General features: G+C 54.3%; 1 protein-coding gene and 1 long non-coding RNA gene across 4 annotated transcripts in view; one reads left to right on the top strand and one right to left on the bottom strand.

Annotated features, from left to right (window-relative positions):
- Window positions 1-1,495: 1,495 nt before the first annotated feature.
- The window catches only part of Rin3 (Ras and Rab interactor 3), a gene marked incomplete in the record, with an annotated part of 120,707 nt that continues 101,376 nt past the window's right edge, over window positions 1,496-20,826 (bottom strand). The window contains 3 exon segments of the mRNA XM_013517215.1: window positions 1,496-3,034; window positions 5,293-5,456; window positions 14,282-14,413. Coding sequence (XP_013372669.1) covers window positions 2,717-3,034; window positions 5,293-5,456; window positions 14,282-14,413 — 614 coding nt within the window.
- LOC102027013 lies at window positions 5,999-11,758 on the top strand. 3 transcript variants are annotated; one of them, XR_001235151.1, is made up of 4 exons: window positions 5,999-6,145; window positions 7,244-7,575; window positions 8,167-8,392; window positions 11,285-11,758. It is a non-coding gene; the product is annotated as an uncharacterized LOC102027013 (long non-coding RNA). The 3 variants fall into 3 exon arrangements; XR_261935.2 differs by lacking the exon at window positions 5,999-6,145 and having other exon boundaries at window positions 7,183-7,575; window positions 11,285-11,399; window positions 11,539-11,758; XR_261934.2 differs by lacking the exon at window positions 5,999-6,145 and having other exon boundaries at window positions 7,183-7,575.

Genomic DNA, 20,826 nt, shown 5'->3' with positions numbered 1-20,826 from the left:
CCGAGAGGGGAGGGCAGGCGCCTCTGTGTGTGTGTGTACATGGGTGTCCCTTTCAGGGCTCCCGTCTGCTCTGCCCTCCTCACCGGTAGGTGTGGTCCCCAGTACAGACTTAGAACTGGGGTGAGTTTCAGACCCTACTTAGGTGTGGGGCTGCCATGGCAAGGCATCTTTGGGAGCGCTTCGAGAGCTTTCGTGATGGGCAGGACTCTGTGCCCAGCCATGGCGGGTGGTCAAGGGCAGTGGGGCAGTAGCGCCCGGGCACACTTTGGTCTCAGAAGCCCCAGTGGTCTGTCCCAGCATGAATGGCACAGCCCCAGGAGAAGGGAGGGCACGCACATGGGTCCTGTCATGGCCCGTGGTCCTGTCACCCTTGAACACACATGCACGCCTCTGTGCTTGGGGTCATGTGAAGCCAGGACGCACACTGACCGTCGGGGCCCTCAGTCAAGACAGCCCTGCGACGCTGTCCTTACCCAGCTGCCACAGCAGGGTCCCTGCGAGCTGGGGTCCCACGGGCAAGGCTTACTGGACTTTGGGTGTCTACAAACCGGACACTTGGAAGGCTGTGTGAGCGCAAGAAACAGCCCTGGGTCTGGGCTCAGTCACCTCTTAGTTAGGACTCCCTTTTGGTTGCATGACCTTGGGCAAAGTCACCCTTGTTAGGGACCAGACTGCCCATTCCCAGCTCATATATTGAAGTCCTGACCCCGAATGCAGCTGCACTTGGACACCGGGCTGTTAAAGGGGTGAGGTCATTAGGGTGGGCCCCGATCCAACAGGCCTGGGGCCTTACAGCATGGGAGGGACCAAGATACGCACGAGCGGATCAAAGGCTGTGAGGACCCGGAGGGAAGCAGCATTTGCTGGCCAAGGACAGCTGTCTCAGGAGAAGCCACCTGGCCACCTCCTTCTCCTGGGCACCCCACTCCAGAGCTGGGGGGGCATCGCCGCTGCTGCCGGGGCTTCATCACAGCAGCCCAGGCTCACTTGGACTCCCCTTTCTTTGAGTCCTTGTGTCCCCATGTCCCCTTGCTCCATCCCTCCCCTAGACACTGTTGTGCGGATTAATGCCAGAAGCTTCTGATGGGAGACTCCAGCCGTGGGCACGGGAGTGCACACAATCTTCTTTCAGCGGCTCCCTCGGTCCAGCCCACTGGCGCTGGCCCCTTCCCAGGAGCCAGGCACGAGACTCTCTGAACCCCAGTCTTACCACATTTGGGCAGATGAGGGCCTCTCTGGTCTCCTCCACACCGCCCAGGCCCGGCAGAGGCAGCGGGCAGTGGGCTCCAGCTGGGGCATGAGACTGGGCAGCCCTTCCCCACCTCAGTGGCATGGTGGAGGTGCGGAAGAGGACAGTGTGGCATTGGGCAGGTGGTGGGGTCACCAACCCCGAGGGCTGGGCTGCACCTGCTGACTCGCTGAGTGATCAGGGGGTTTAATCACACTGGGGCTCTACACCTTCTCTGTGTCCCAAGGAGCTAGAAGAGAGCTGACATTTAGTAGCACTCCTTAGTTTAATTAGTCCATGTCAAGGACACAAATACAAATCATCCAGATCTATTGAAAGAAGTGAGATATATGTCTTATGAGGGAGAGAAGCCCAGGGGGCTGTGGGGACATGGATAAGGGCTGCCTGGTCCAACCTGGGGAGTCAAGGAAGGCTTCCTGGGGAAATGGGCTTTGAAGCATGCATAGGAGTTGACCAGGTGAAGCTCACAGGGAATGGTATTCCTGGGAGAATAGCAGAGACAAAGGTAAGAGTTGGTTCAGGAAGTGACTCAGAGCTCGGAATGACTTGGAATGGAGGGCATGCAAAAGATACCCATGCTGAGGGTCAGGGCCTGAGTTGGTGCGCTGTGGGTGGCTGAGTGCCCTGCAGGCCCTGGCACTGGAAAGGGTCCGCAGTGTCGAGGAGGGTCCTCTGAACGGCCCCCGGCCGGGGTCAGGCTGTGGACAGGGCTGGGCTAGTGAGTCCCTTCAGAGAAGGAAGCGCCATTTTCCCCAAAGGGTTTTTATTACACAGCCCCCACAGAGCCTCTTGCAACAATCATGTATCCGCCCAGGAAGGGCCCTGTCAGTTCTCCCCTGAGGCGGAAGTGGGCTCCTCCCTGCATCCGCGGAGCTGGCCTGGCCTGGAGGTCCGGCAGGGCTCAGGCCGCGGGGGACACTGGGCACTGCAGGCTGAGAGCAGGGTCTGGGCTGGGGCGGGCCCTGCTCAACACCCTGAGAGATGTCCCTGAGATGCTGGGCGGCGCAAAACATCCCAGCTCCACCCTGAGGGGCACAGGGTGCGGCAGTGGCCAGGCGCCCCTTCCCCGGCCAGTCTCGGGGAAACTGAGCTCAGGCTTCCGCTGCCAAGACCAAGGACAGGGCGAGCGGTGGAGGAAGAGGGTCTGGCCTGAGACGCCGCGCATGCGCAGGGGGCGGCTTGTTGGCTGCAGGGGGCTGCAGAGCCGCTTCCCTCCTGGAGCCTCAGTTTCCCTTTCTGTCCAATGAAGGGTATGGTCTCCCGTCTCACGAAGTGCCTTTGGCTTCACGTTTGCACAGTTATCCTGCCTTGGGTTGGCACGCACGTGTGACATATGGGCTTGGCTGGGAATGTGCATACGCGTGCGTACGATCAGATGGGGGCGAGCGCCCGACCCGGTGGGTGCCGGGGAGCTCCGTCCCCAGCCCGGCCCTTCTCGTCCTCATCAGGCCGCGGCCGCCGCTCGCCTCACAAGAAGTTGGGTTCCCGCACCACCAGGCAGGGCGGGCCGCCGCCCGCGCCCTCGCCCAGGGGCCGGTACACGAAGTGGAAGTCGCGCTTGGGCTCGCTGCGCAGCAGGTAGCCCTTGATGCGGTGCGGCAGCGCGTCGTCGGCCAGCTGGAAGCAGCGCCCGTCCACCAGCACGAAGAGCCGGTGGTCCTGCGGCCGCGCCACCTCGAACTTCTCCGCGCACTGCGCGCACAGCGCCTGCGCCGCCGTGTCCGCGCGCGACGCCAGCGTCCGCGCCTGCTGCTCGGGCTCCAGGTACGACACGCAGATGAAGTCCTGCGGGCGAGACGGGCGCCTGCGGTCACGCGCGCGTGAAGCTGGGGCGGCCGAGCCGGGGTGACCCTGCGCTGTCGGAGGCTCGTCGCCCTTCCCATTAATTCAGTCCCTTCGGAGTCGGGCAGTCGGGAGCCAGAGCGCCCCCTGGTGGCCAACATAGAGGCTGCCCTCGCTCGCTCCCTTCCTGACCTCCTCAATGGGTCCTCGGCACCCCAGGTGAACGTGGGGTGGCGTGGGGTGTGGTAGTGGGGTGGAGGTGTATTTAGAATCAGAGGTGCAGAGTCCACCCCCAGTACCCCACAGTTCAGACCCCTAGGCTGGAACTGCCTGCAGGGCTCAGGGGCAGGGCGGGGAGTGGAGAGTTGGGGGTGGGGTTGGACTAGGGGAGGAGGGCTGGGGTAAGCACTCTGTTTAGGACTGGGACACCGCGTGAGCAGGGTAGACACACACACACGCACGTGTACACCCCAATCACTTCCACCAGCCCTGGAAAGAGGAGGATGCGGCCCCTGCATCCCATGACCTTCGTGCCTTTGAGTCTGCGCCTACTGACTGCGTGACTGTGACCTCTCCCAGCCGCTGCTCCCTCAGCTGTAAACTGAGGATCACAGCGGTGCTGACGTCACGGCTGTGGGGAGCAGGTAAGGCCAGCCGGAGCCGAGCCGGTTTCTCTCCGCAGGCATCCGAGAGCACGAATGCGGAGCTGCCCCCTGTTGGACAGAGTGGTAACAGCAAGCAGACGGCTCCACAGCACTTACACCACGGTGACAGCGCCCCCCAGCGGAGTGGAGACCCTGCTGGCTGCGGAGTACTGAGTGCTTCAGGTTCCTGCCTTTCTTCCCGGAGGGAAGGCCCAAGCTCCCTTCTCTCGGGGTCTTGGTGGCTGCCTGGGCGCTCGTTGGCCCCCGCAGGCGTCTCTGGGGACCTTTACTCACACTGCCCACTGCTGGGCTCTGGGCTCTAGCTGCCCGCAAAGGGATGTGAGGCATGGGGCGCAGAGGCAGTGCCAGGAGGGGCAGATCCTAGCAACGGACTGCGGGGTTCCCATCGCAGGCCTCTCCCAAGCTTCTGTCTTCCCAGGGTTGCGGGTGCAGCTCATCGACGCTCTGCCTCGTTCAGCATTGGAAACCACGGGGCAGAAGCAAGAAAGAGGCTGCTGGGCCGGGCTCAGACCAGAAAGTCCACATCCCCAGAGCTGGCGGGGAACAGGTTGCCGGGAGGGGGCAGGGCACAGCGGTGGGCTGCAGCTCGCTCATGCCAGCCTGGGAGAGCCAATGGCGTGCGTCTCCTTCCAGATCCAAACTCAGGGACTGAACAGGAATGGGTGTAAGTACTCCCAACACGGAGACCCACAGCTCCAGTCAGAGCTTTCCCCCTCCCCACACAGGCAATTTCAGGATGCTGCTGATGAGAGGAGGGGCAGGGACATCCGCCTGGCGGCCTTGAACATCTGCTTCCCAGTTGGCCTGCTCCTATGGAAACTGAATCCTGGAGAGAGCTGGGGATTGCTCAGGGTCACGCAGCAAGCTAGACCAGAGCTAGGTCCACAACCTGAGCCCCTGCCTCCTACGCCTCGGCTCTTTAAGTTATAGACGGGCCATCTGGAAAGCCAAGAGTGGGGTTCAGGACCGGTGTGCTCTGGGTGCCAGGGCAAGGGCTGTCTGTCTGGCCCACTGGCCTAATTCCTTCTACGCTCCACACCCCTGAGACATGAGCCATGGACGCCGCCCTTCTGGAGGGTACAGCATATTGTGGTCCATAATATAATGGGAAAGCACAAAGGAGGGGACTACCCTCCTGTGTATGTGAGGGATGGGCAAGCGGCTGTCCGGAAGGCTCCTCAGAGGGGGCTGCTGCTGAAGGAAGGGCAAGAGGCCAGCCTGGGTGGAGGCTGAGGAACCAGGGGGCGGAGCTCAGCTCGCTTCAGGAACTGTGGGTGGCTGGATCCGGTGCACCTGGGGTGTGTGCGATGTGGGAGTGCCGGGGGAGGCAGGAGTCTTCCCTGGAGGCCTGGATCACAGCTGTACTGAGAGAGGTGCAGGGCCCTTGGCCGGCCCGGAAGCATCTGTCCAGGGATCCAAGGGCAACACCGGGGATCTCAACAGCGGCAGCCCTGGCAGGGCGCGGGGGCGCCGCAGGTGCGAAGGAGTGCTGGACAAACTTCTGTCCTCCGCAGCCAGCTTGTCTACCCGACCAGACCCCTGACATCTGGGGGGTACCCTTCTGGAACTCCCTTCCCCCAGCCGTGCCCAGCGCACCTGCACCGAAGAGCGTGAGGCCCGGGCCTTGTTGAGCGTGCGCCTTCGCTCCCAGCGGTGGATGGAGTCCTGCACCTCCACACTCAGCTGCCGGGTCACTGTGATCTTGTCATAGTTCTTGATGTGCTCCAGGGCCCCATAGGTGGTGGTCAGATAGTAGGAGCCTGCAGGGAGTCAAAGGGGTGGGGTTGAGCCAGGACTGCCTTGACCCACCCCCCAAAGGGAGGGGCTGGTCCAAGCTGGCCTGGCCCCCCACAAACTCTGCCCACCTACTCGAGGCCACGCCCACCTCCTTCGAGCTCCACCCACCACCCTCCCTGGACAGGGTGTTTGTTAGAGGGGACACCTTCCTGGCAGTCACCCGTCAAAGGCTGGCCTCATCCCTTTGCCCTCCCCAAAGCCTTGAGCCCCCTAATATCCAGCCCCGCCCAGAACGTCTCACTGGCTCCCCTTTGCCATGAAACACTGGCTTATTTTTTAAATGATGTTTTAAAATATTTTACAATTTAAAGGAAACAGAAATATGGATGCTTCCAGGGTGGAGCAAGGGGTGGCTGGGAGGCAGGGCGGGCCAGAGACTTCTGACTGGGTATCATACACAATATGTGCCTTAAAATTTTGAGCCATTTGAATACGTTATCTGTTCTAAAAACAATTTTAAAAGATGTAAAGGAAATTTTAATTATGACATGATGTTTTTAAAGATTTAAATAAGTAAAACTTGGAATTATTCAGGTTTCCATTTCTTTTTATCTTCTTAGTTAATTCATGCATATTCTTTGTCCCTCATGTTGCCTGAAATCATTGAAGCGTCAACATAGTTTGAACTGCAAAATTCACCTGTGGTCTTAAGGTAAAAGACTGTATTTTGCAAGGATGCTTCATTCCGAGCTCTTAGCTTGTTAGGGGCTTTGGTTAAAAAGGCTGAGAGGTCCTAGGGCTGCTGAGTCCCTCACTTTAAACAAGAAACCAAATTCTAGATAGAAAATGCAGTGACTTGGCTGAGGTCACACAGTGCGCAGGGTGCCCAGGGAGAAGAAGCACCCTGCGCTTTGCTCTCTCTGACCTCTAGTACTGCCTGCTTCTCTGGGGCTGCTTCCTTGGGTTTCTCTACCCCTTGCCAGTCATTTCTCCTTTTGCCTTAAGGGCCGGGTCAGTGATTTTTGACATGAGGAGATCTGCCAGGGGCCCACCCACATCCCACCTTCCCTTCCTCACTGAATGAACACCGCTGCCACTTGGGGAAGTAACACTGGGCTGAAAGTATTCACTTCCAGACTCCTCGGGAGGACAGGGCAGGGGACCTTGTTCCGGCTCTCTGGATGTAAATGGAAACTCTGGGTGGGGCCTTTTGCAAGGGACAGACTTGATATATGCTTTTGAGCTTTGCCTGGCCGCTTTCCTCCTGCCTGGAATGCAGAGATGAGCCCAGAGGCACAGTCTTGTGATCAGAGGGTGATGGAGACCACTATGAAGCAGCCTGGAGCAGGACTTAAATTAACCAATTGGCTTTTTATGTTTACTTGTGAATCTGTCCAAAACCTAGGCCGCTTATCTGGAAGTGGGTGACAGACTCATAGTAAGTGAATCTCTGTGAGTCACTGATCCCTCCTAAAACCTGTAATGATGGATGAAGCCAGAAAGCCTCAAAGGATAAGATAAGATCACAGCCAAGGACACCTGGATCCCGTCTCAACTAGATAAAGACTATAGCCTCAGGCATCTCACTTCTGGGTAGATTAACTTAATCCTTATTAAGGATTAATTTAATACCTTATTTGGAGAAGTCCTTGAGTAATTCTGCCCTTCTTGAGTATTCCCCTCCCTTCTTCTGATAACCAAATAAATATGGGCCACCCAGAGAAGGTCTTGGTCTTACAGAATCTCAAATTCTGTGAGAGGGCTTTGGTCCTCCTGGAGCCCTGAAATCATTCCATTTGTGTCTTTCTAGTTAGCCTTCGCCATTCAGGAGACTGTGGACCTGATCAGCCCGAAATAACTAAGGGATATTATTAACCCGATATGAGGGGTCAATTACAAAGCCAAAGGCTCATGGACTAAGGAGAGAAGCAAAGAGCCAGATCCGTGATTACCTGAAGGCAACACTTCAAGCTGGTCTTCTTGATGGAAGAAACAAGCCAGTCCCTGGCTCAGATCCGAGCCACTGTTAGTTACACTGTGCTTACCTGCAACCCAGAGCATTCCTGCTACAGTGGATGAAGCTGCCTGCCTAGTCCCACAGATGCCACAGCCAGGAGGGGTAATGATCTCAGGAGGCTGGGGGTAAGATAGAGCTTTTGATGGCTGCAGGGTCACCTGCCCTCTCATGTCAGTGCAGGGCCGAGACATTTTTAAAAATAAGAGTAACAAGGCGAACATGGAAATTGGTGTCACATCCCTAAGCAGAGAAGAGCCACTAAATCACTCATGTCCTTCCCTGTTTTTTTTTTTTGTTGTATCACTGAGGCTATTTTATTTTATCTTATTTATGTTGAGACAGTCTTGCTATGTAGTTCAAGCCAGCCTCAAATTCACGGTCTCCTTCCTCAGTCTCCCCAGTGCTGGGATTCCAGGTGTGCACCACCACGTCCAGCCCTCCCAGCACTCCTCTGATTTTTTTTATTTTGAGACAAGTTTTTGCTAAGTTGCCAAGGCCGCCTCGAACTTTTGACCCTCTCTCCTCAGCCCGCAGAGTAGCTGGGATTACAGGCATATGCCACCATGCCCAACTGGTTTTCTACTTCAGAAAGCCACGCTTTAAGTTAAACATTTCTGTTCTGTCAATTTCCATTTGTCAAAAGATACTAGAGAAGTTGTTATATCTTCTCAAGAGAAAAAACAGCTCTTCACAGAAGTCTTTTCTTTTTTTTTTAGTGTCTTCAATGTCAATGAGTTGAGCTCAAAGCCGGAGTGGCCAGGAGCTGTGCCGGGCAGTGCAGTGTACTGGTGGAGAACGTCCCTTTCCAAAAGCAGCCCCAGCCTTCACCCTGCAGCAGGCAGCCCTGTGGCTGCGCCGAGCCACTCAGCTACTCTCCTCTCTATGCCTCGGTTTCCTCATCTGCAAATCTCCCCGTGTGAAAAGTAAATAGGTTGAACCCAGGTAAGGTGCAGGGCACAGCAATATGAGGGTAATGAGTGGTCGTTATGTGACTTATAGGAGGTGTTCCGAAAGCTCCTCACCCTCTTGGGTGAAAAGGAGAGCAGCTCCTGGCCTTGCCCAACCTTCTTGCTTGCTCACGGGGGTCTGGGGTCTTAGCGACTTCCCTTTGCCTGGGGACATGCAGTGCCTTTTAGAACCGCTAGGTGGCGGGCAACACCACTAAGAGTTTGGAGACTTGCTCTATTCATTGACTGGAGGTCATTGCTCCTATTAGAATGGTAGCCTGGGGCCGGGGATTTAGCTCAGCGGCACAGCGCCTGCCGGGCAAGCACAAGGTCATGAGTTTGATTCCTGGTACTGGAAGAAAAACAAAACAAAACAAAAAAATTACAAAAAAAAAAAAATGGTAGCCTGGCATAGTCTTGGAAGATCACAAAGGGCCGAGAGCACAGGGAACCAGCTTGTGGGCTTTTTGTGGAACACAGAGCAGTTATTCACGTGGACTGGGAAGCGGGAAGGCAGATGGACTCCAGCTGTCATGCTGCCTCTTAGTGCTGTGGTCTGAATTCAGAATCCCTATGCCCAAGTCCTAAGCCCAAGGGCTGGTACCAGGTGGGGCTTTGGGAGGTGACTAGATCTGGAGGGTGGAGCCCTCAGGAGTGGGATTAGTGCCCTGGTAAAAGAGGCCCCAGAGAGCTGCTGAGTCCCTTTCACCATGTGAGGACACAGTGAGAAGACGCCACCCACGAGGGCCAGGCCCTCACTAGACATGGACTCGGCCAGTACTTTGGTCTTGGAATTTCTAGCTTCTAGAACTAAGAATAAATTCCTGTGGTTCACAGTTACCCAGGGTACAGTACCCTGTCCGTGCAGCCTAAATGGACTAGCACCCACCTACCCCAGCAAATAAGGTGGAGGGCACAGATAGTCTGAGAACCGGGATCACACCTAGCACCTTTACTTCCCCCAGCCAGAAAGGGCAGGCAAGTGGCCCGAGGTCTCCAGGAGGTCAGAGTAGAACCGGGGCCCCGGTCCAGGCTGCAGAGTGCCCTTTTCACTCCACCTTCCCTGTTAGTTGCCCAAGGCCTTCTCTCCCAAAGGAGGCCCCCAAGGCCATCTTGGAGCTGCAGGGCAAGGACTGTGAGGCGCCACTAGATTTAGACGGGGCAGCGAGAGGGGTCCGGACCCCAGTGCTGCCCACTCCTCTCCTGGTGTGTGCAGCTCTGCCTCCCTCAACTCTGGCCTCTGGTGCTCGGGGCCACTGTGAACGGGGCTGGTACTGCTTGGGGAGGCTAGGGCTATGGAAGCGAGAGATGCAGGGGCACGGTGAGCCCATGTCCGCCTGCACCTTTGCCTGGCAAATACTTGCTGTGTGCAGGGCCCCAGGTCTGACAAGCTGGGTGACAAGGCGGGTGATAAGCAGGGGCTTTCGGCAGCCTGGGGTCAGGCCTGTGAACCCCTTGGCTGTCTCAGAAATACCGGAAGTGGGCCAGAATAGACTGGTCTTCTCCTGAAGGCCCTCGCCTGTCCCACGTAAGCCTCCTGGGCTGCTGGGAACAGGAGGGAAGAACCCAGGAGGCCAGCACAGGATTGGGGAGGGGTGCAGGCCCTGCCCTGTCCCTGCTCAGCCACATGCCTGGCCTGAGCCTGGTTCAGGTGCCAGGATTTGCAGAGCCGGGGAAAAAAATAGAACAGAAGATCATTAGGTCTTCTTTCTAATTCTGACTAGAAGGAGTTAAAAACAAACTTACTAGAGAAATTCCAGGAAATAGGTCAAGGATAGGGGGTAGAGAAAGAGAAAAAACAGATAGGGAGAAGGCACCAAGGTAGCATAGGGGGGTGGTGTTGTAGCTCGCCAGAGGGAGAAAGAGTGGACAGGCAGAGCATAGAGAAGGCCAAGTGCACGAAGCCGAGGAGCTGAAACGGTCACCCCTACCACCTCCTGTAGATAAGCCGGGAAGCAGGAGTCGGGGTGTGTGTGTGTGTGTGTGTGTGTGTGAGAGAGAGAGACCAGGGGAAGCTCTTACATACTCACACCTATGCACGAACATACATATTTTCATATTTACTCAAGGATCACTATATTACCCACTCTCGGCTACAGTAGACATCCACATGCCCTTTACTAACTCTAAGCTAACCATGAATAAGGTACCCCTTGCCAGTTAGCTGCCTACCCCAAAGATAAGGCCCTGAAAAGTAGGTTGAGGACAATGTTATCTCTCGTGCTTAGATGTCCCCCACAAAACCTCATTTGGTCATGGGTGGGGCTTTTTCAGAGGCGGCTGGATCTAGAGTGTGTGATTGATTCAAGGTGCAGCGCTAGGCTCAAGGGCACTAGGATTAAGGGTGTGAGTGCTGCCCGCCCTAAGTAGCCTGGATAAGATATAAGGGGTAGAAGGAGCTGTGGTTGTCCCTTGTTGCTTTGCGACCTTCTGCCCACCAGGAACTATTTCTCCTCTGTGATGCCTGTTTGCCATGCCACCCTGCCTTGCAGCCAGCTGATTATAGACTGAAACTTTTACAAAATATGAGCTAAATAAATTCCTCCTTTACTTTTGGGTGTTGGGTATTTTGTCTCAGCAATGAGAAAAATAAGACTGACAAGTAAAGGACAGAAAGAAGCTACACATGGACCACCAGAAGAGATGATATAGGCAGAGGTGCCCAGAAGCCAACCCATTTGTGGCAAGTTCTGGGGGGAGAAGGGTCCTTGACGCCCCCTATAAAAGCAGCTGAGAACAAAGGGCCCATGGGCCTTTCATCTTTTCAGAGCCCCCGCACCCGATTCTTGTCAGGGTGGCTATCTGTCTTTTCCCCGCCGCCTTCCTTTTCCTCTTTACAAATAAAATGTATTCTTTTCGTTAACCTTTGTTCCTCTAATTTTTGCAGGGGCTGAGTTTCTAGTCCCGGTGCACTGCTCAGACTGCAGAGCAGCACTGCTTGTCCCTCAACCACGACGTCTTTGGTTCCGAGTGGGAACCAGGAAGCACAGACTGAGAATGAGGTGGGAATCACAGCAGTCACTGCTGCCCAGGCCGAGCCGACACGCGGACGCGGCAGAACCCTCCCCCTGGCCTCTCTGACCTCACAACCCTGGAAGGCTGGTGCCATTCTGGGGTGGGGCTTTAATGCTCTCTGTCCAGGTACATCAGCAGCGCATGGCCACTGTGAGAAATGCACCAAACAGCAGAAGTAAAGAGAAGCTGCCGACTGCTCCGTGCTCAGGGCTGTCCTCAGGCACTGGGTCCCCTCCTGCGCAACCTCTCCAGCCCCAAGCCTACTTCATTCTCAGCATCCATCACAGGCGACTCGATGTGAAAGTACCCTTTCTTTTTAAAATTTTTCTCAAGACAAGGTTTTGCTATATAGCCCAGGCTGTCATCTAATGCCCTGTGTAGCCCAGGCTGGCCTGGAGCTTGTGATCTTTCTGCCTCAGCCTCCTGAGTGCTGGGATCACTTGGCTAGATGTGAAATTATCTTATTTGCTTGCTTTCTAAAAATCTGCTGATGGAAGGAAACAGATTCCCAATGGAAGGAAACTCCATGAAAAACTTCCCTGCTACCCGCCCTGAAATAGCTCAGTGCTGCTGACTGAGAGGAAGCGGCTCCAACCCAGGAAACTATTACTTAATGCAAGGTGGATGAGTAGTGCTTCTCTTATTGATGAATAAAAGCCTTTTACATATTGAGGCTGTTACTTTGGTGTACTGACTAGCAGGAGCACTCTTGGTTTACTGTCTGTATCTTCTCTTTATGGTCATTTTCGACATGGAAAACTTAACCTTTAGAGGCTACATGAAGGGCAGCCCCAACACCACAGTGAAGATTCCTGTGAGGCGCTGGGCAGTTGCTGTCCCTCTCTGGGACAAATCCTAGGGAACAGGGTGCTTGGGTTTGGGGAGAAAGGCTCACAGAACCTGTTCCTTGCTGCCTCCCCCTCTTCTGTTCTTTTCCCTCAGGCTGGTGGGGTTTGTTCCAGACAGGTCAGTGGGCTTGGAGGCCTCTGCCCACCTCCTCAACCTCTGGGTGCTGTCAGGTGCATGTTCTGGGGCAGTAAAACCTAAGAGGAAGTCCAGGAGGTGAAGGCCCAAAGTGCAGGGTGTTGGGTGAGGTGCTCACTCATTCTCATGCGGCTGTTGGTCTTACATGCTTTGCCCTACACTGCAGCCAGGGTCTGGAAGGGGCAATGGTGGGGTCAGTGGTTGATTGGTGGATGGACTGGTGTGTGGATGCATGGATGGACTGGCGAATGGATGGATGGATGAGAGGGTGGATGAATAAATTAGTGGATGGATGGACAAATACGTAGGTGGATGGATTGGTGGATGAGTAGATGAGTGGGCAAATGGATAGATGGATGAGTGGATGGAAGAATGAATGAATGGATGGATAGATGGGAGAATGGATGAGTGGGTGGATGGATGGATGGATGAATGGATAGATGGATAGATGGATGAATGGGAGAATGGATGAATGGGTGGATGGATGGATGGGAGAATGGATGAATGGGTGGATGGATGGATGGGGGAATGGATGAATGGGTGGATGGATGGATGGATGGGATGGATGAATGGATGGATGGATGGATGAATGGATAGATGGATAGATGGATGAATGGGAGAATGGATGAATGGGTGGATGGATGGATGGGATGGATGAATGGGTGGATGGATGGATGAGAGAATAGATGAGTGGGATGGATGAGCAGATGGCTGGGTGGATAACTGGCTTAAAGAAGTTTGGCTTCTCCTGAATTCCCAGACCTCTTAGTCCTGGAAGATAAGTTCTTACAACTTTAGGAAATATTTAATTAGAGAACAAAACAGAAATTCCCAGGTTTTTGGAGCCATAGGCCAAGCTACCTATGACAACAAAGTTCATGGCTTTGACACTCCCATGAGCTGTCCAGAACTCACAGAATCAGCTGGGCATGGTGGTGTATGCCTATAATCCCAGCACTTCAGAGGCTGAGACAAGAGGATTTCTGCAAATTCCAGGCCAGCCCAGGCTACATAGTGAGTTCAAGGCCAGCCTGAATTACAGAGTGAGACCCTGTCTCAAAAAACAAAACAAAAACAAAAACAAAAACCACAACTCACAGAATCATTTACATTAGACGTTTCCCGTGGATTCTGGCACATATTAAAAATGCAAACCCATGCAAAGATGGTCAGCTACTTTTGAGAACCAAAAAGCCCCAAAGGGGCCACTCAGGGCCTGGGAGTCTTGCTCCATTCCTCAAGACTGAGGTCTCAGAGGGCGCCCTCAGGGCCGAGGAGGGTCAGCAGCACGTCAGGGAGTCTTGGTGGAGGGGTGGCCGGCCTCAGTGGGCGGAGGAAGTGCTGGGAAGGAGGACAGGGGAAGGGAAACCGAGGGTGGGTGCAGCAACTTCCCCTCCCTTATCTTCCTGGGAGCCACGGCCCCTTCACCCCGTAACCTCCTCCCACCAAAGGCCAGGGCCGGATGAGCAGGTGCTGGTGCCCTGCCCGGGGGCCCCTGTCTGAGAACTGATTACCACTCCAGCCCTTCATCTCAGGCTGCCAGCTGCAGCTGTTCTCTCTAGGAAAAATGCTTCCTCTTCTTTACCTGCAGGCTCCTGTTCACCCTTACTGTCAGCCTTGTGCCACCTCCTCTGGGAAGCCCCCTCCCAAGGTGCCGGCTGGGTGACCTACCCCTTTCCCTTTGGGCTCCCCACCTTTCCCACTCTGGTGGAGCAGTGGTGACATCCCCTCTTCCTGCCGTGCTCTGGGTCTGTGAGCTCCCCGAGGCAGGGCACGCATAGGGTTCCCAGGCTCATTCATGTCACCAGGGTGCGGCCCGAATGGGCGCTGAAGTGGCTGCCGGGCTACCTGGTTTGCGGTGTGAGACAGCGGGATGGAGACTCACCCTCTCCGAGCTGCAGGGCCGGGTCCATGAGCTCCATCATGTACTCCACGTCCAGAAGCATCTCTGTCAGGTTGCTGCGGGCCAGCACGTACATGAGCACAGGCAGGAAGTCGTCGGCCCCGTAGGGCTTCCCTAGGAGGAGGAGCGAGGAGACAGCAGTGAGCTTCTGCCAGGCTCTCCGTGGGAGCCCACCCCTGTCCAGCGAGGGGCTGTGCTCTTCCAAGCTGGGTGGTCACGCTGGGAGAAGACCATTCCCACTCTGCCAGGATTCTCAGGACAAGGATGGTGGTCCCACCCCGGCTGCTCTTGGCCACCAAATTCATGTCACACTGATTCACAGGCCTGCCTAGAGCCACTGGCTGCCGCACAGCCCTGCCTTCTGCGCAGGTTCCCTGTGCCCTTACCCACACCTCTCTGCCCAGCAACAAAATAGAAAGCTCTTTCTGAGCACACTGATCGCCTGCAGTCCCACCAGCACACCTTCACCCTGTGGGGTTCAGCCTTTCTGGGTTGGCTTGCCTGAAGACAGCTGGAGAACAGCTCGTGTCTCTGCCTTTGGGGGAGAGGCTCACAGGCTCAGGGGACCCTGACAGCAGCAGATGTGCCACTGAGACAGGCAGAGGGCAGGGAGAAAGGCACTGGAGGGCCCTAAGTCCAGCCCACTTTGTCTGTGGGTGGCTTTGAAGACCACCTGTGACAACGCAGAACCAAAGGGGACAAATTCCAACAGGGACAACACGGCTTATGTCCTCCTCAGTACCCTGGCCTCCCTCGTGAGCACATGGGGACAGGAAGCCTGGCCGGGCAGCCTGCACAGGGGGTCCCCAGCCCAGCTTCTCAGTCCTAACACAGGGCTCAGGCTGGACTCAGCTGGAGGCCACCAGGTCTGTGTGGGACCCCACGGGGGTCTGAGGCAGTGCAGTTTCAACCCTGTGTGTCCCGGGTGGACTAACAGCCCAGCACTGGCCAGCAATTCAGTTCTTTCAAGAAGTTTATTCCCACTAGACAGTTTTACAAAGGGTGTAGTGGCCACTGGGGAATATACCTGATAAAAGGGGAAAATCTAAATAAAAATATAAACATCAGGCTGGGTGTGGTGTTTACATACATCATATACATTACAGGTGGCACACACCTATAATTCTAGCACTCTGAGAGGCTGAGGCAGGAAGATTGCAAGTTGGAGCCCAGCCTGGACAATTTAGTGACTCAGTGAGACCTTGTTTCAAAATAAAAAAGGGCCAGGGCAGAAAGGCTCCTCTAACCTTGGTAGAGAGTTTGGAGAATAAGCAGCCAGGGGTTAAATGAAATGACACGAGTAGTTGGTGCATTGTTGACATACTGAGGCCCGACAAAAGGAAAAAGCGCTTTTGCAGATTTTTTTTTTGGTAGTACTGCAGATCAAACCAAGGGGTGCTCTACCGCTGAGCTACATCCCCAGCCCTTATTTTGAAACACGGTCTTGTTAAGTTGCTAAATTGCTCAGGCAGGAGTTGAACTTGCAATCTTCCTGCTTTGGCTTCCCTCAGTGGTAGGATTACAGCACCATGTCTACGTCTGATAGAAGATAAATATCTTTCTTCTTTTTTTGGTCTTTTTGAGACAGGGTCTCACTATGTAGTTCAGGCTGGCTTTGAGCTCACTTTGTAGCCCAGGCTGATCTCGAACTCACAACAATCCTCCTGCCTCAACCTCCCGAGTGCTGGTATCACAGGTGTGTGCCACCATGCCTGGCTGCATTAGAAGATAAATATCTGTAGAGACATTTACCAAAATATCCTCCCATATGTTGCACCCTGTGGGGAAAAAAAAAAGAATGCTGTACAATTAAAAAAAACCCACAGTAGATAAAGCCTGGTGTTACCAATTTGTCTGCATATCATCAACAGCACTCATAAAAACAGATCAGGGCTCAGAAAGCACTGATTACAAGTGATCAGTCCTGCCTGTTGCTCAATAAGCCTATGTTAACTTAAAATGTTGGTATCTTGCTCATCGTAGATTTTACAGTAATTTTTATATTTAAAAATACTGCATTAAAGTAATACTTATTGCCAGGCTGGTGGCATATGCTTGTAATCACAGGACTCCGGAGGCTGAGGCAGGAGGATTGCCATGAGTTTGAGGCAGCCTGAGATACATAAGGGAGTTCAAGGCCAGCCTGCGCTACATAGCAAGATCCTGTCTCATAAAAAAAGAAAATAGTACTTATTTTGGCATATGACCACTAGATTCCACTCTGAATTCCATATCTGAGAGAATGAAGACATTTCCACACAATGACTTGTGCAGTGTTCCCAGCGGCAGTCTCTGTGATGTCTGTCAAGTGGAAACAGCCCAAATGTTCCTCGCTGGGTAAATGCAGACGAAGTGGCCCATCCGTACAACCGGATGCAGTTAGGTAATGCCAAGGAACAAACCAGGGATGCCTGTTAGCATGTTAGGACACTATGAAAGTGCTATCTCCTTTCTTTTTTTTTTAATTATGAAAATGTTATCTTCTGTGACAGAAGCCAGTCACAAAGACCACATATTGCATGATTTCATGTGTAGAAAATGTCCAGAATACGCAAATCTAGAGAGACAGAAAGCAGATTGGTGGTTTCCAGGGGATGGTGGGAGGTGGGAATGGAGTTTGTTTTGGGAGTGATGAAAATGTTCAAAATTAGAGCATTTGGAAATACAACCTTGGGCATATGCTAAAAACCACTGAATTGAAAAGGTGTGTACATGCACACATACATACCTTGATTACTGACACTTTAGGGTACTACTTACATCAGGTCCCTAAAGTGAGTGTCTCACCTCACTCAAACCCTGGCCCTGTAGGTGGCACTTAGGGTAGGGAATGACAAAAAAGTGCCCTGGGTCATTGTGAGCCATTGTAGTGGCCCTGGTGTGAGCTCTGCACCCGTGGAGGTGGAGGAAGGGAGTTTCAGCTGGTTTCTGCTCTTGGGACGCTTCCACGCTAAGACCAACAGCCAAGCCAGGGACTGGGATTTCAGGTTTGTGGACAACCAGCCAAGGAGGCTCCTCCACCTTATTCAGTCTCTATTTTCATAGTAACAGACCTCTGACTTAATTGGAACATGGCCTCCAAAAAAACTCCTACATTTCCCAGCTTCCCTTGCAGCTAGGTGCAGCCTTGTATCTGAATTTTAGTTAAAGGGACTCAAGAAGGAGGTGGCATATTCAACTTCCAGGTCATGCCCCTGATGGGGAGGAGCATGTGAATAAGGAAAAGCTCAAGCACGGTGGAGAAAGAAGGTGGGAGAAACTTGGTCCCTGAGGGCCTTGGAGAGGAGAGGTATCCTGCCAGCCTGCACCAGAAAATGCAAGTGAAAAAAAGTTCCGTTCTGTGCAAGTCACTGCAGTGTGCAGGTGTGTCACCAGCAGTCTACACTACAGCCTGAATTCTCTAGAACACAAGCTGCCAACCCCAGTGGGAAGCTTGCCCGGTCAGGGGCCAGAGCAGCCATTGATCACCTGCTTATGCTTTCACCAAAGCCCTCTCACTAACCAGCCTGCCCCTCTGTCTGGTTTTCCAGAGAACACTGTGCCCTGTTTCCTGCCCTCCTGGCCATGCTCCATTTCTATATCTGTAAACCGGGATCAGCAATGCTGATTCTGACAGCCTTTTGGGTTTTTGAGAATATGATAAGAGAAAGAATATGAACTTGAGGCAGCAGCTATAAAGAGCTACAGAAAGAACTATTATTGGCATCCGGGTTCTGCTTTCTCAGGTAGCTCAGGTTTTCCACCTGTAAGATGAACAGGCTGAAAGGGTTGGTAACTCGTTGCACTAAAAAGCAGAGTCAGTCAGACTTGGAGTGTAGGTCCCAGTGTACCACCTACCAGCTGTGTGACCTCGGCGTACTTGCTTTACCTCTCTGAGCCTGCATTTTTGGTCAAATGTGAAGGGACACAGATAACATGACCATGCCTTGGGGTGTCGGTGACAGTACTATGACAGGATTTACATGAAGTGTCTCTGCCATGCTCCTGTGAAAATGCCTACTAAAGATGACCCCCTATTCTTCTTCCTAAGCTCTGCAGCCCCGCCCCTCTGCTTCCCTGGCTTCAGGCTTCCCTGCACAGAATTTGTTCTGAGGAGCTTCCTGGCACCTTTATGAGCCTGAGATGCTCCTGGGGAAATATTATTTTGTGCTTGGAGTTGTTTTTCACATGAATAGTTTAATTATTAAAATCCTGGCACACAGATTCTTATTCTCTTTCTTGATTGATGGTGAGGGAACAAGGCAAGTCCCACGGTACAGCTCTGAACCGGAACTGGGCCTGAAGGGTTCCCTCACAACTCATGCCTTCCCTTAGAGCCGACAGCTGACGCAATTTCCACTCCACCTCCAGGAACATATTTTCTTCTGTCTATTGTATAACTCACAGTCCGGCAAGCTATTTTGCTGCCAGGAAGTGGTTCTCGGCTAGGGTGGTTTTGTACCCCAGGGGATGTCTGTGAGGCCTGGGGTTGCTTCTCGGTTGTCAGATCTGGGGGAGGGTCAGGGATGCTTCAAAAGTTCCCCCGGGGCACCGGGCAGCCCCTGCCAAAGTCACTGAGCCTCAAATACTGCAGTGCCAAGGGGAGCAGCCCTGCCTGAGGGTCAGGACTCTCGGCCCGAGGATGGTCCGGCGAGGGCCCGGGCTGCGGGGCTTGGAGGCTGGGCCATGCGGTGTGATAGCACGCGAAGTCGTTGGCCCGTTGGCTTCTTCGCGCCATGCTCCCCTGAAGGAATCGCTGCTGGCCCCCAAGGCGGGAATTTGGGGCTCATCTCCTTGGTTCCCTGCGTTTGAGTGTGTTCAGATCCCATGTCTGTTCCCTCAACCTCCTGCTGCCAGCTCTCCTCTGCCTCCCCTTGTACAGCCTGGCACATTGAAAGGGCACAGGAAGTAGTTCTGGGTGGGTGAATGAGTGCTTGAGCACTGAGCTCTAACCCAAGAGTCCCTGGGAATATTCCGTCCTTCACAGCCGTGCCTTCTCAGTCCCCAGATGGAAGGCTGGGGTCCTCCCTGCTCCCCGGGGCCCTCATCTGACCACTTCCTGCCCCGCCCCACCCTCCGCCCTGCAGTGTCTATCCCTAGAGCAAAGCTCTGGTGGTGCACTGTCCCTGCCCAAGAACCACTGGGCTCCCACTGCTGGAGTCAAGGCCCGATCCTGTGCCCTGGTGCCCAAGGCCTTGAACGAGTGTGCCCGGAGACACCACGCTGACACGAGTCACCCTGCTAGACCCTGCCATGCCATCCTGCGAGTAGCCTGTGGACAAGTCGCCTGCTCCCTGCCTCAGCAGCCTACTACCCTCACCTGCCTGACCAACCCCTCTCTTGCCTTCTATAGGCTCCAACCCGACCTTGGCCGTGAGACAGCTGCATTTATGTGACTTAAAAGGCAAAGCAGACTCTGTAAGCATCATACCATCAATTCCTGAAGCAGCTCTGGGAGGCTGAGTTCAGTTCACTGTTGCGCTACTTTGACACTCACCCTTCCAGTGCACCTCCTCTGTGAAGCCCTCCTGGACTGCCCTGGGCACGGCGCTCGCTCTGCTCTCCAACTTCCATCTCAGGAGAAACTCACAACAGCGGCTCCATCTCTCCCAGGAAACACTTCACACTCTGAGTCTGTCTTGGCCTCTGTGTCCCTGAGCATCCGTACTGTTCCTTCCGTCCGGGACCCCCTTTCTACCTTTCCACTACCCTGCTCTAGCTCCCATGTGCCCTCATCATTCTAGAGCTGCCCTTTTCCTCACACGGCCAGCTTCCTCATAGCAGAGGGGGCTGTGTGGGCTGCCCTGAGGCTCTAGATCTCTCTGAGCCCCTGTCCCAACTTTGCCAGCCCCAGGGCTTGGATGAAGGCTGTGAAGGGTGGACTGAACTGAGCCCCTCGGGCACCCTTACCGGACACCACTGTGTCTGCCTGGGGTCAGGTCATGGCCACAGGCCCTGGGTCTGCTGGCGTTCTGGGAGTGGCTTCCCAAATGGCTCTCCGAAGAAAAAACAAAACAAAAGCTGACTTGCTGTGTTTGCCAGTGTCAGCGATGTTAACTGTTTTCACGGAGCTAGGAAGAGACACACACAGTCAGCTCTCCAGAACTCACAGCCGCCAATTTCAGTGCACTGATGGCCTTGGAAGTAACAGGTCCAATCACACTGCAAGGCAGCTGAGGCTGAGGGCGCACAGCCGGTCACTCGCAGAGCTGGGACTAGAACCCGGGTCTTCCCCTTCGGTGGGTAAGAAGCACGCACAAGCAACCTGACAGGGGCTCATGGGCCCATCCCAGCACCCAGCGCGGCTGAAGCGTGTTCTCGGTGTACCTAGGGCTGCATTCTCCTTCTGGAAGCACAGAGCCCTGCTCAGGGCTCTGCCCGTGCGCAGAAGGCCCCAGGCAGCGGCACTGGGATGCTGGGTATAGCTGCAAAACAAGTCTCCTGTGATCTGAACATCTGTCTTGTATGGATCAGAGCTCACATCCATCTGCCTGTGCAGCCCTAAGCCCTCCTGGCTGCAGCCTGTGTGATTTCTGCTTTCTTCTCTG

Source organism: Chinchilla lanigera, unplaced genomic scaffold, assembly GCF_000276665.1.
Source record: "Chinchilla lanigera isolate Chin_1 unplaced genomic scaffold, ChiLan1.0 scaffold00037, whole genome shotgun sequence".
NCBI lineage: Eukaryota > Metazoa > Chordata > Mammalia > Rodentia > Chinchillidae > Chinchilla > Chinchilla lanigera.
The sequence above is the reverse complement of the archived record's forward strand: the minus strand, read 5'-3'. Positions and strand labels throughout refer to the sequence as shown.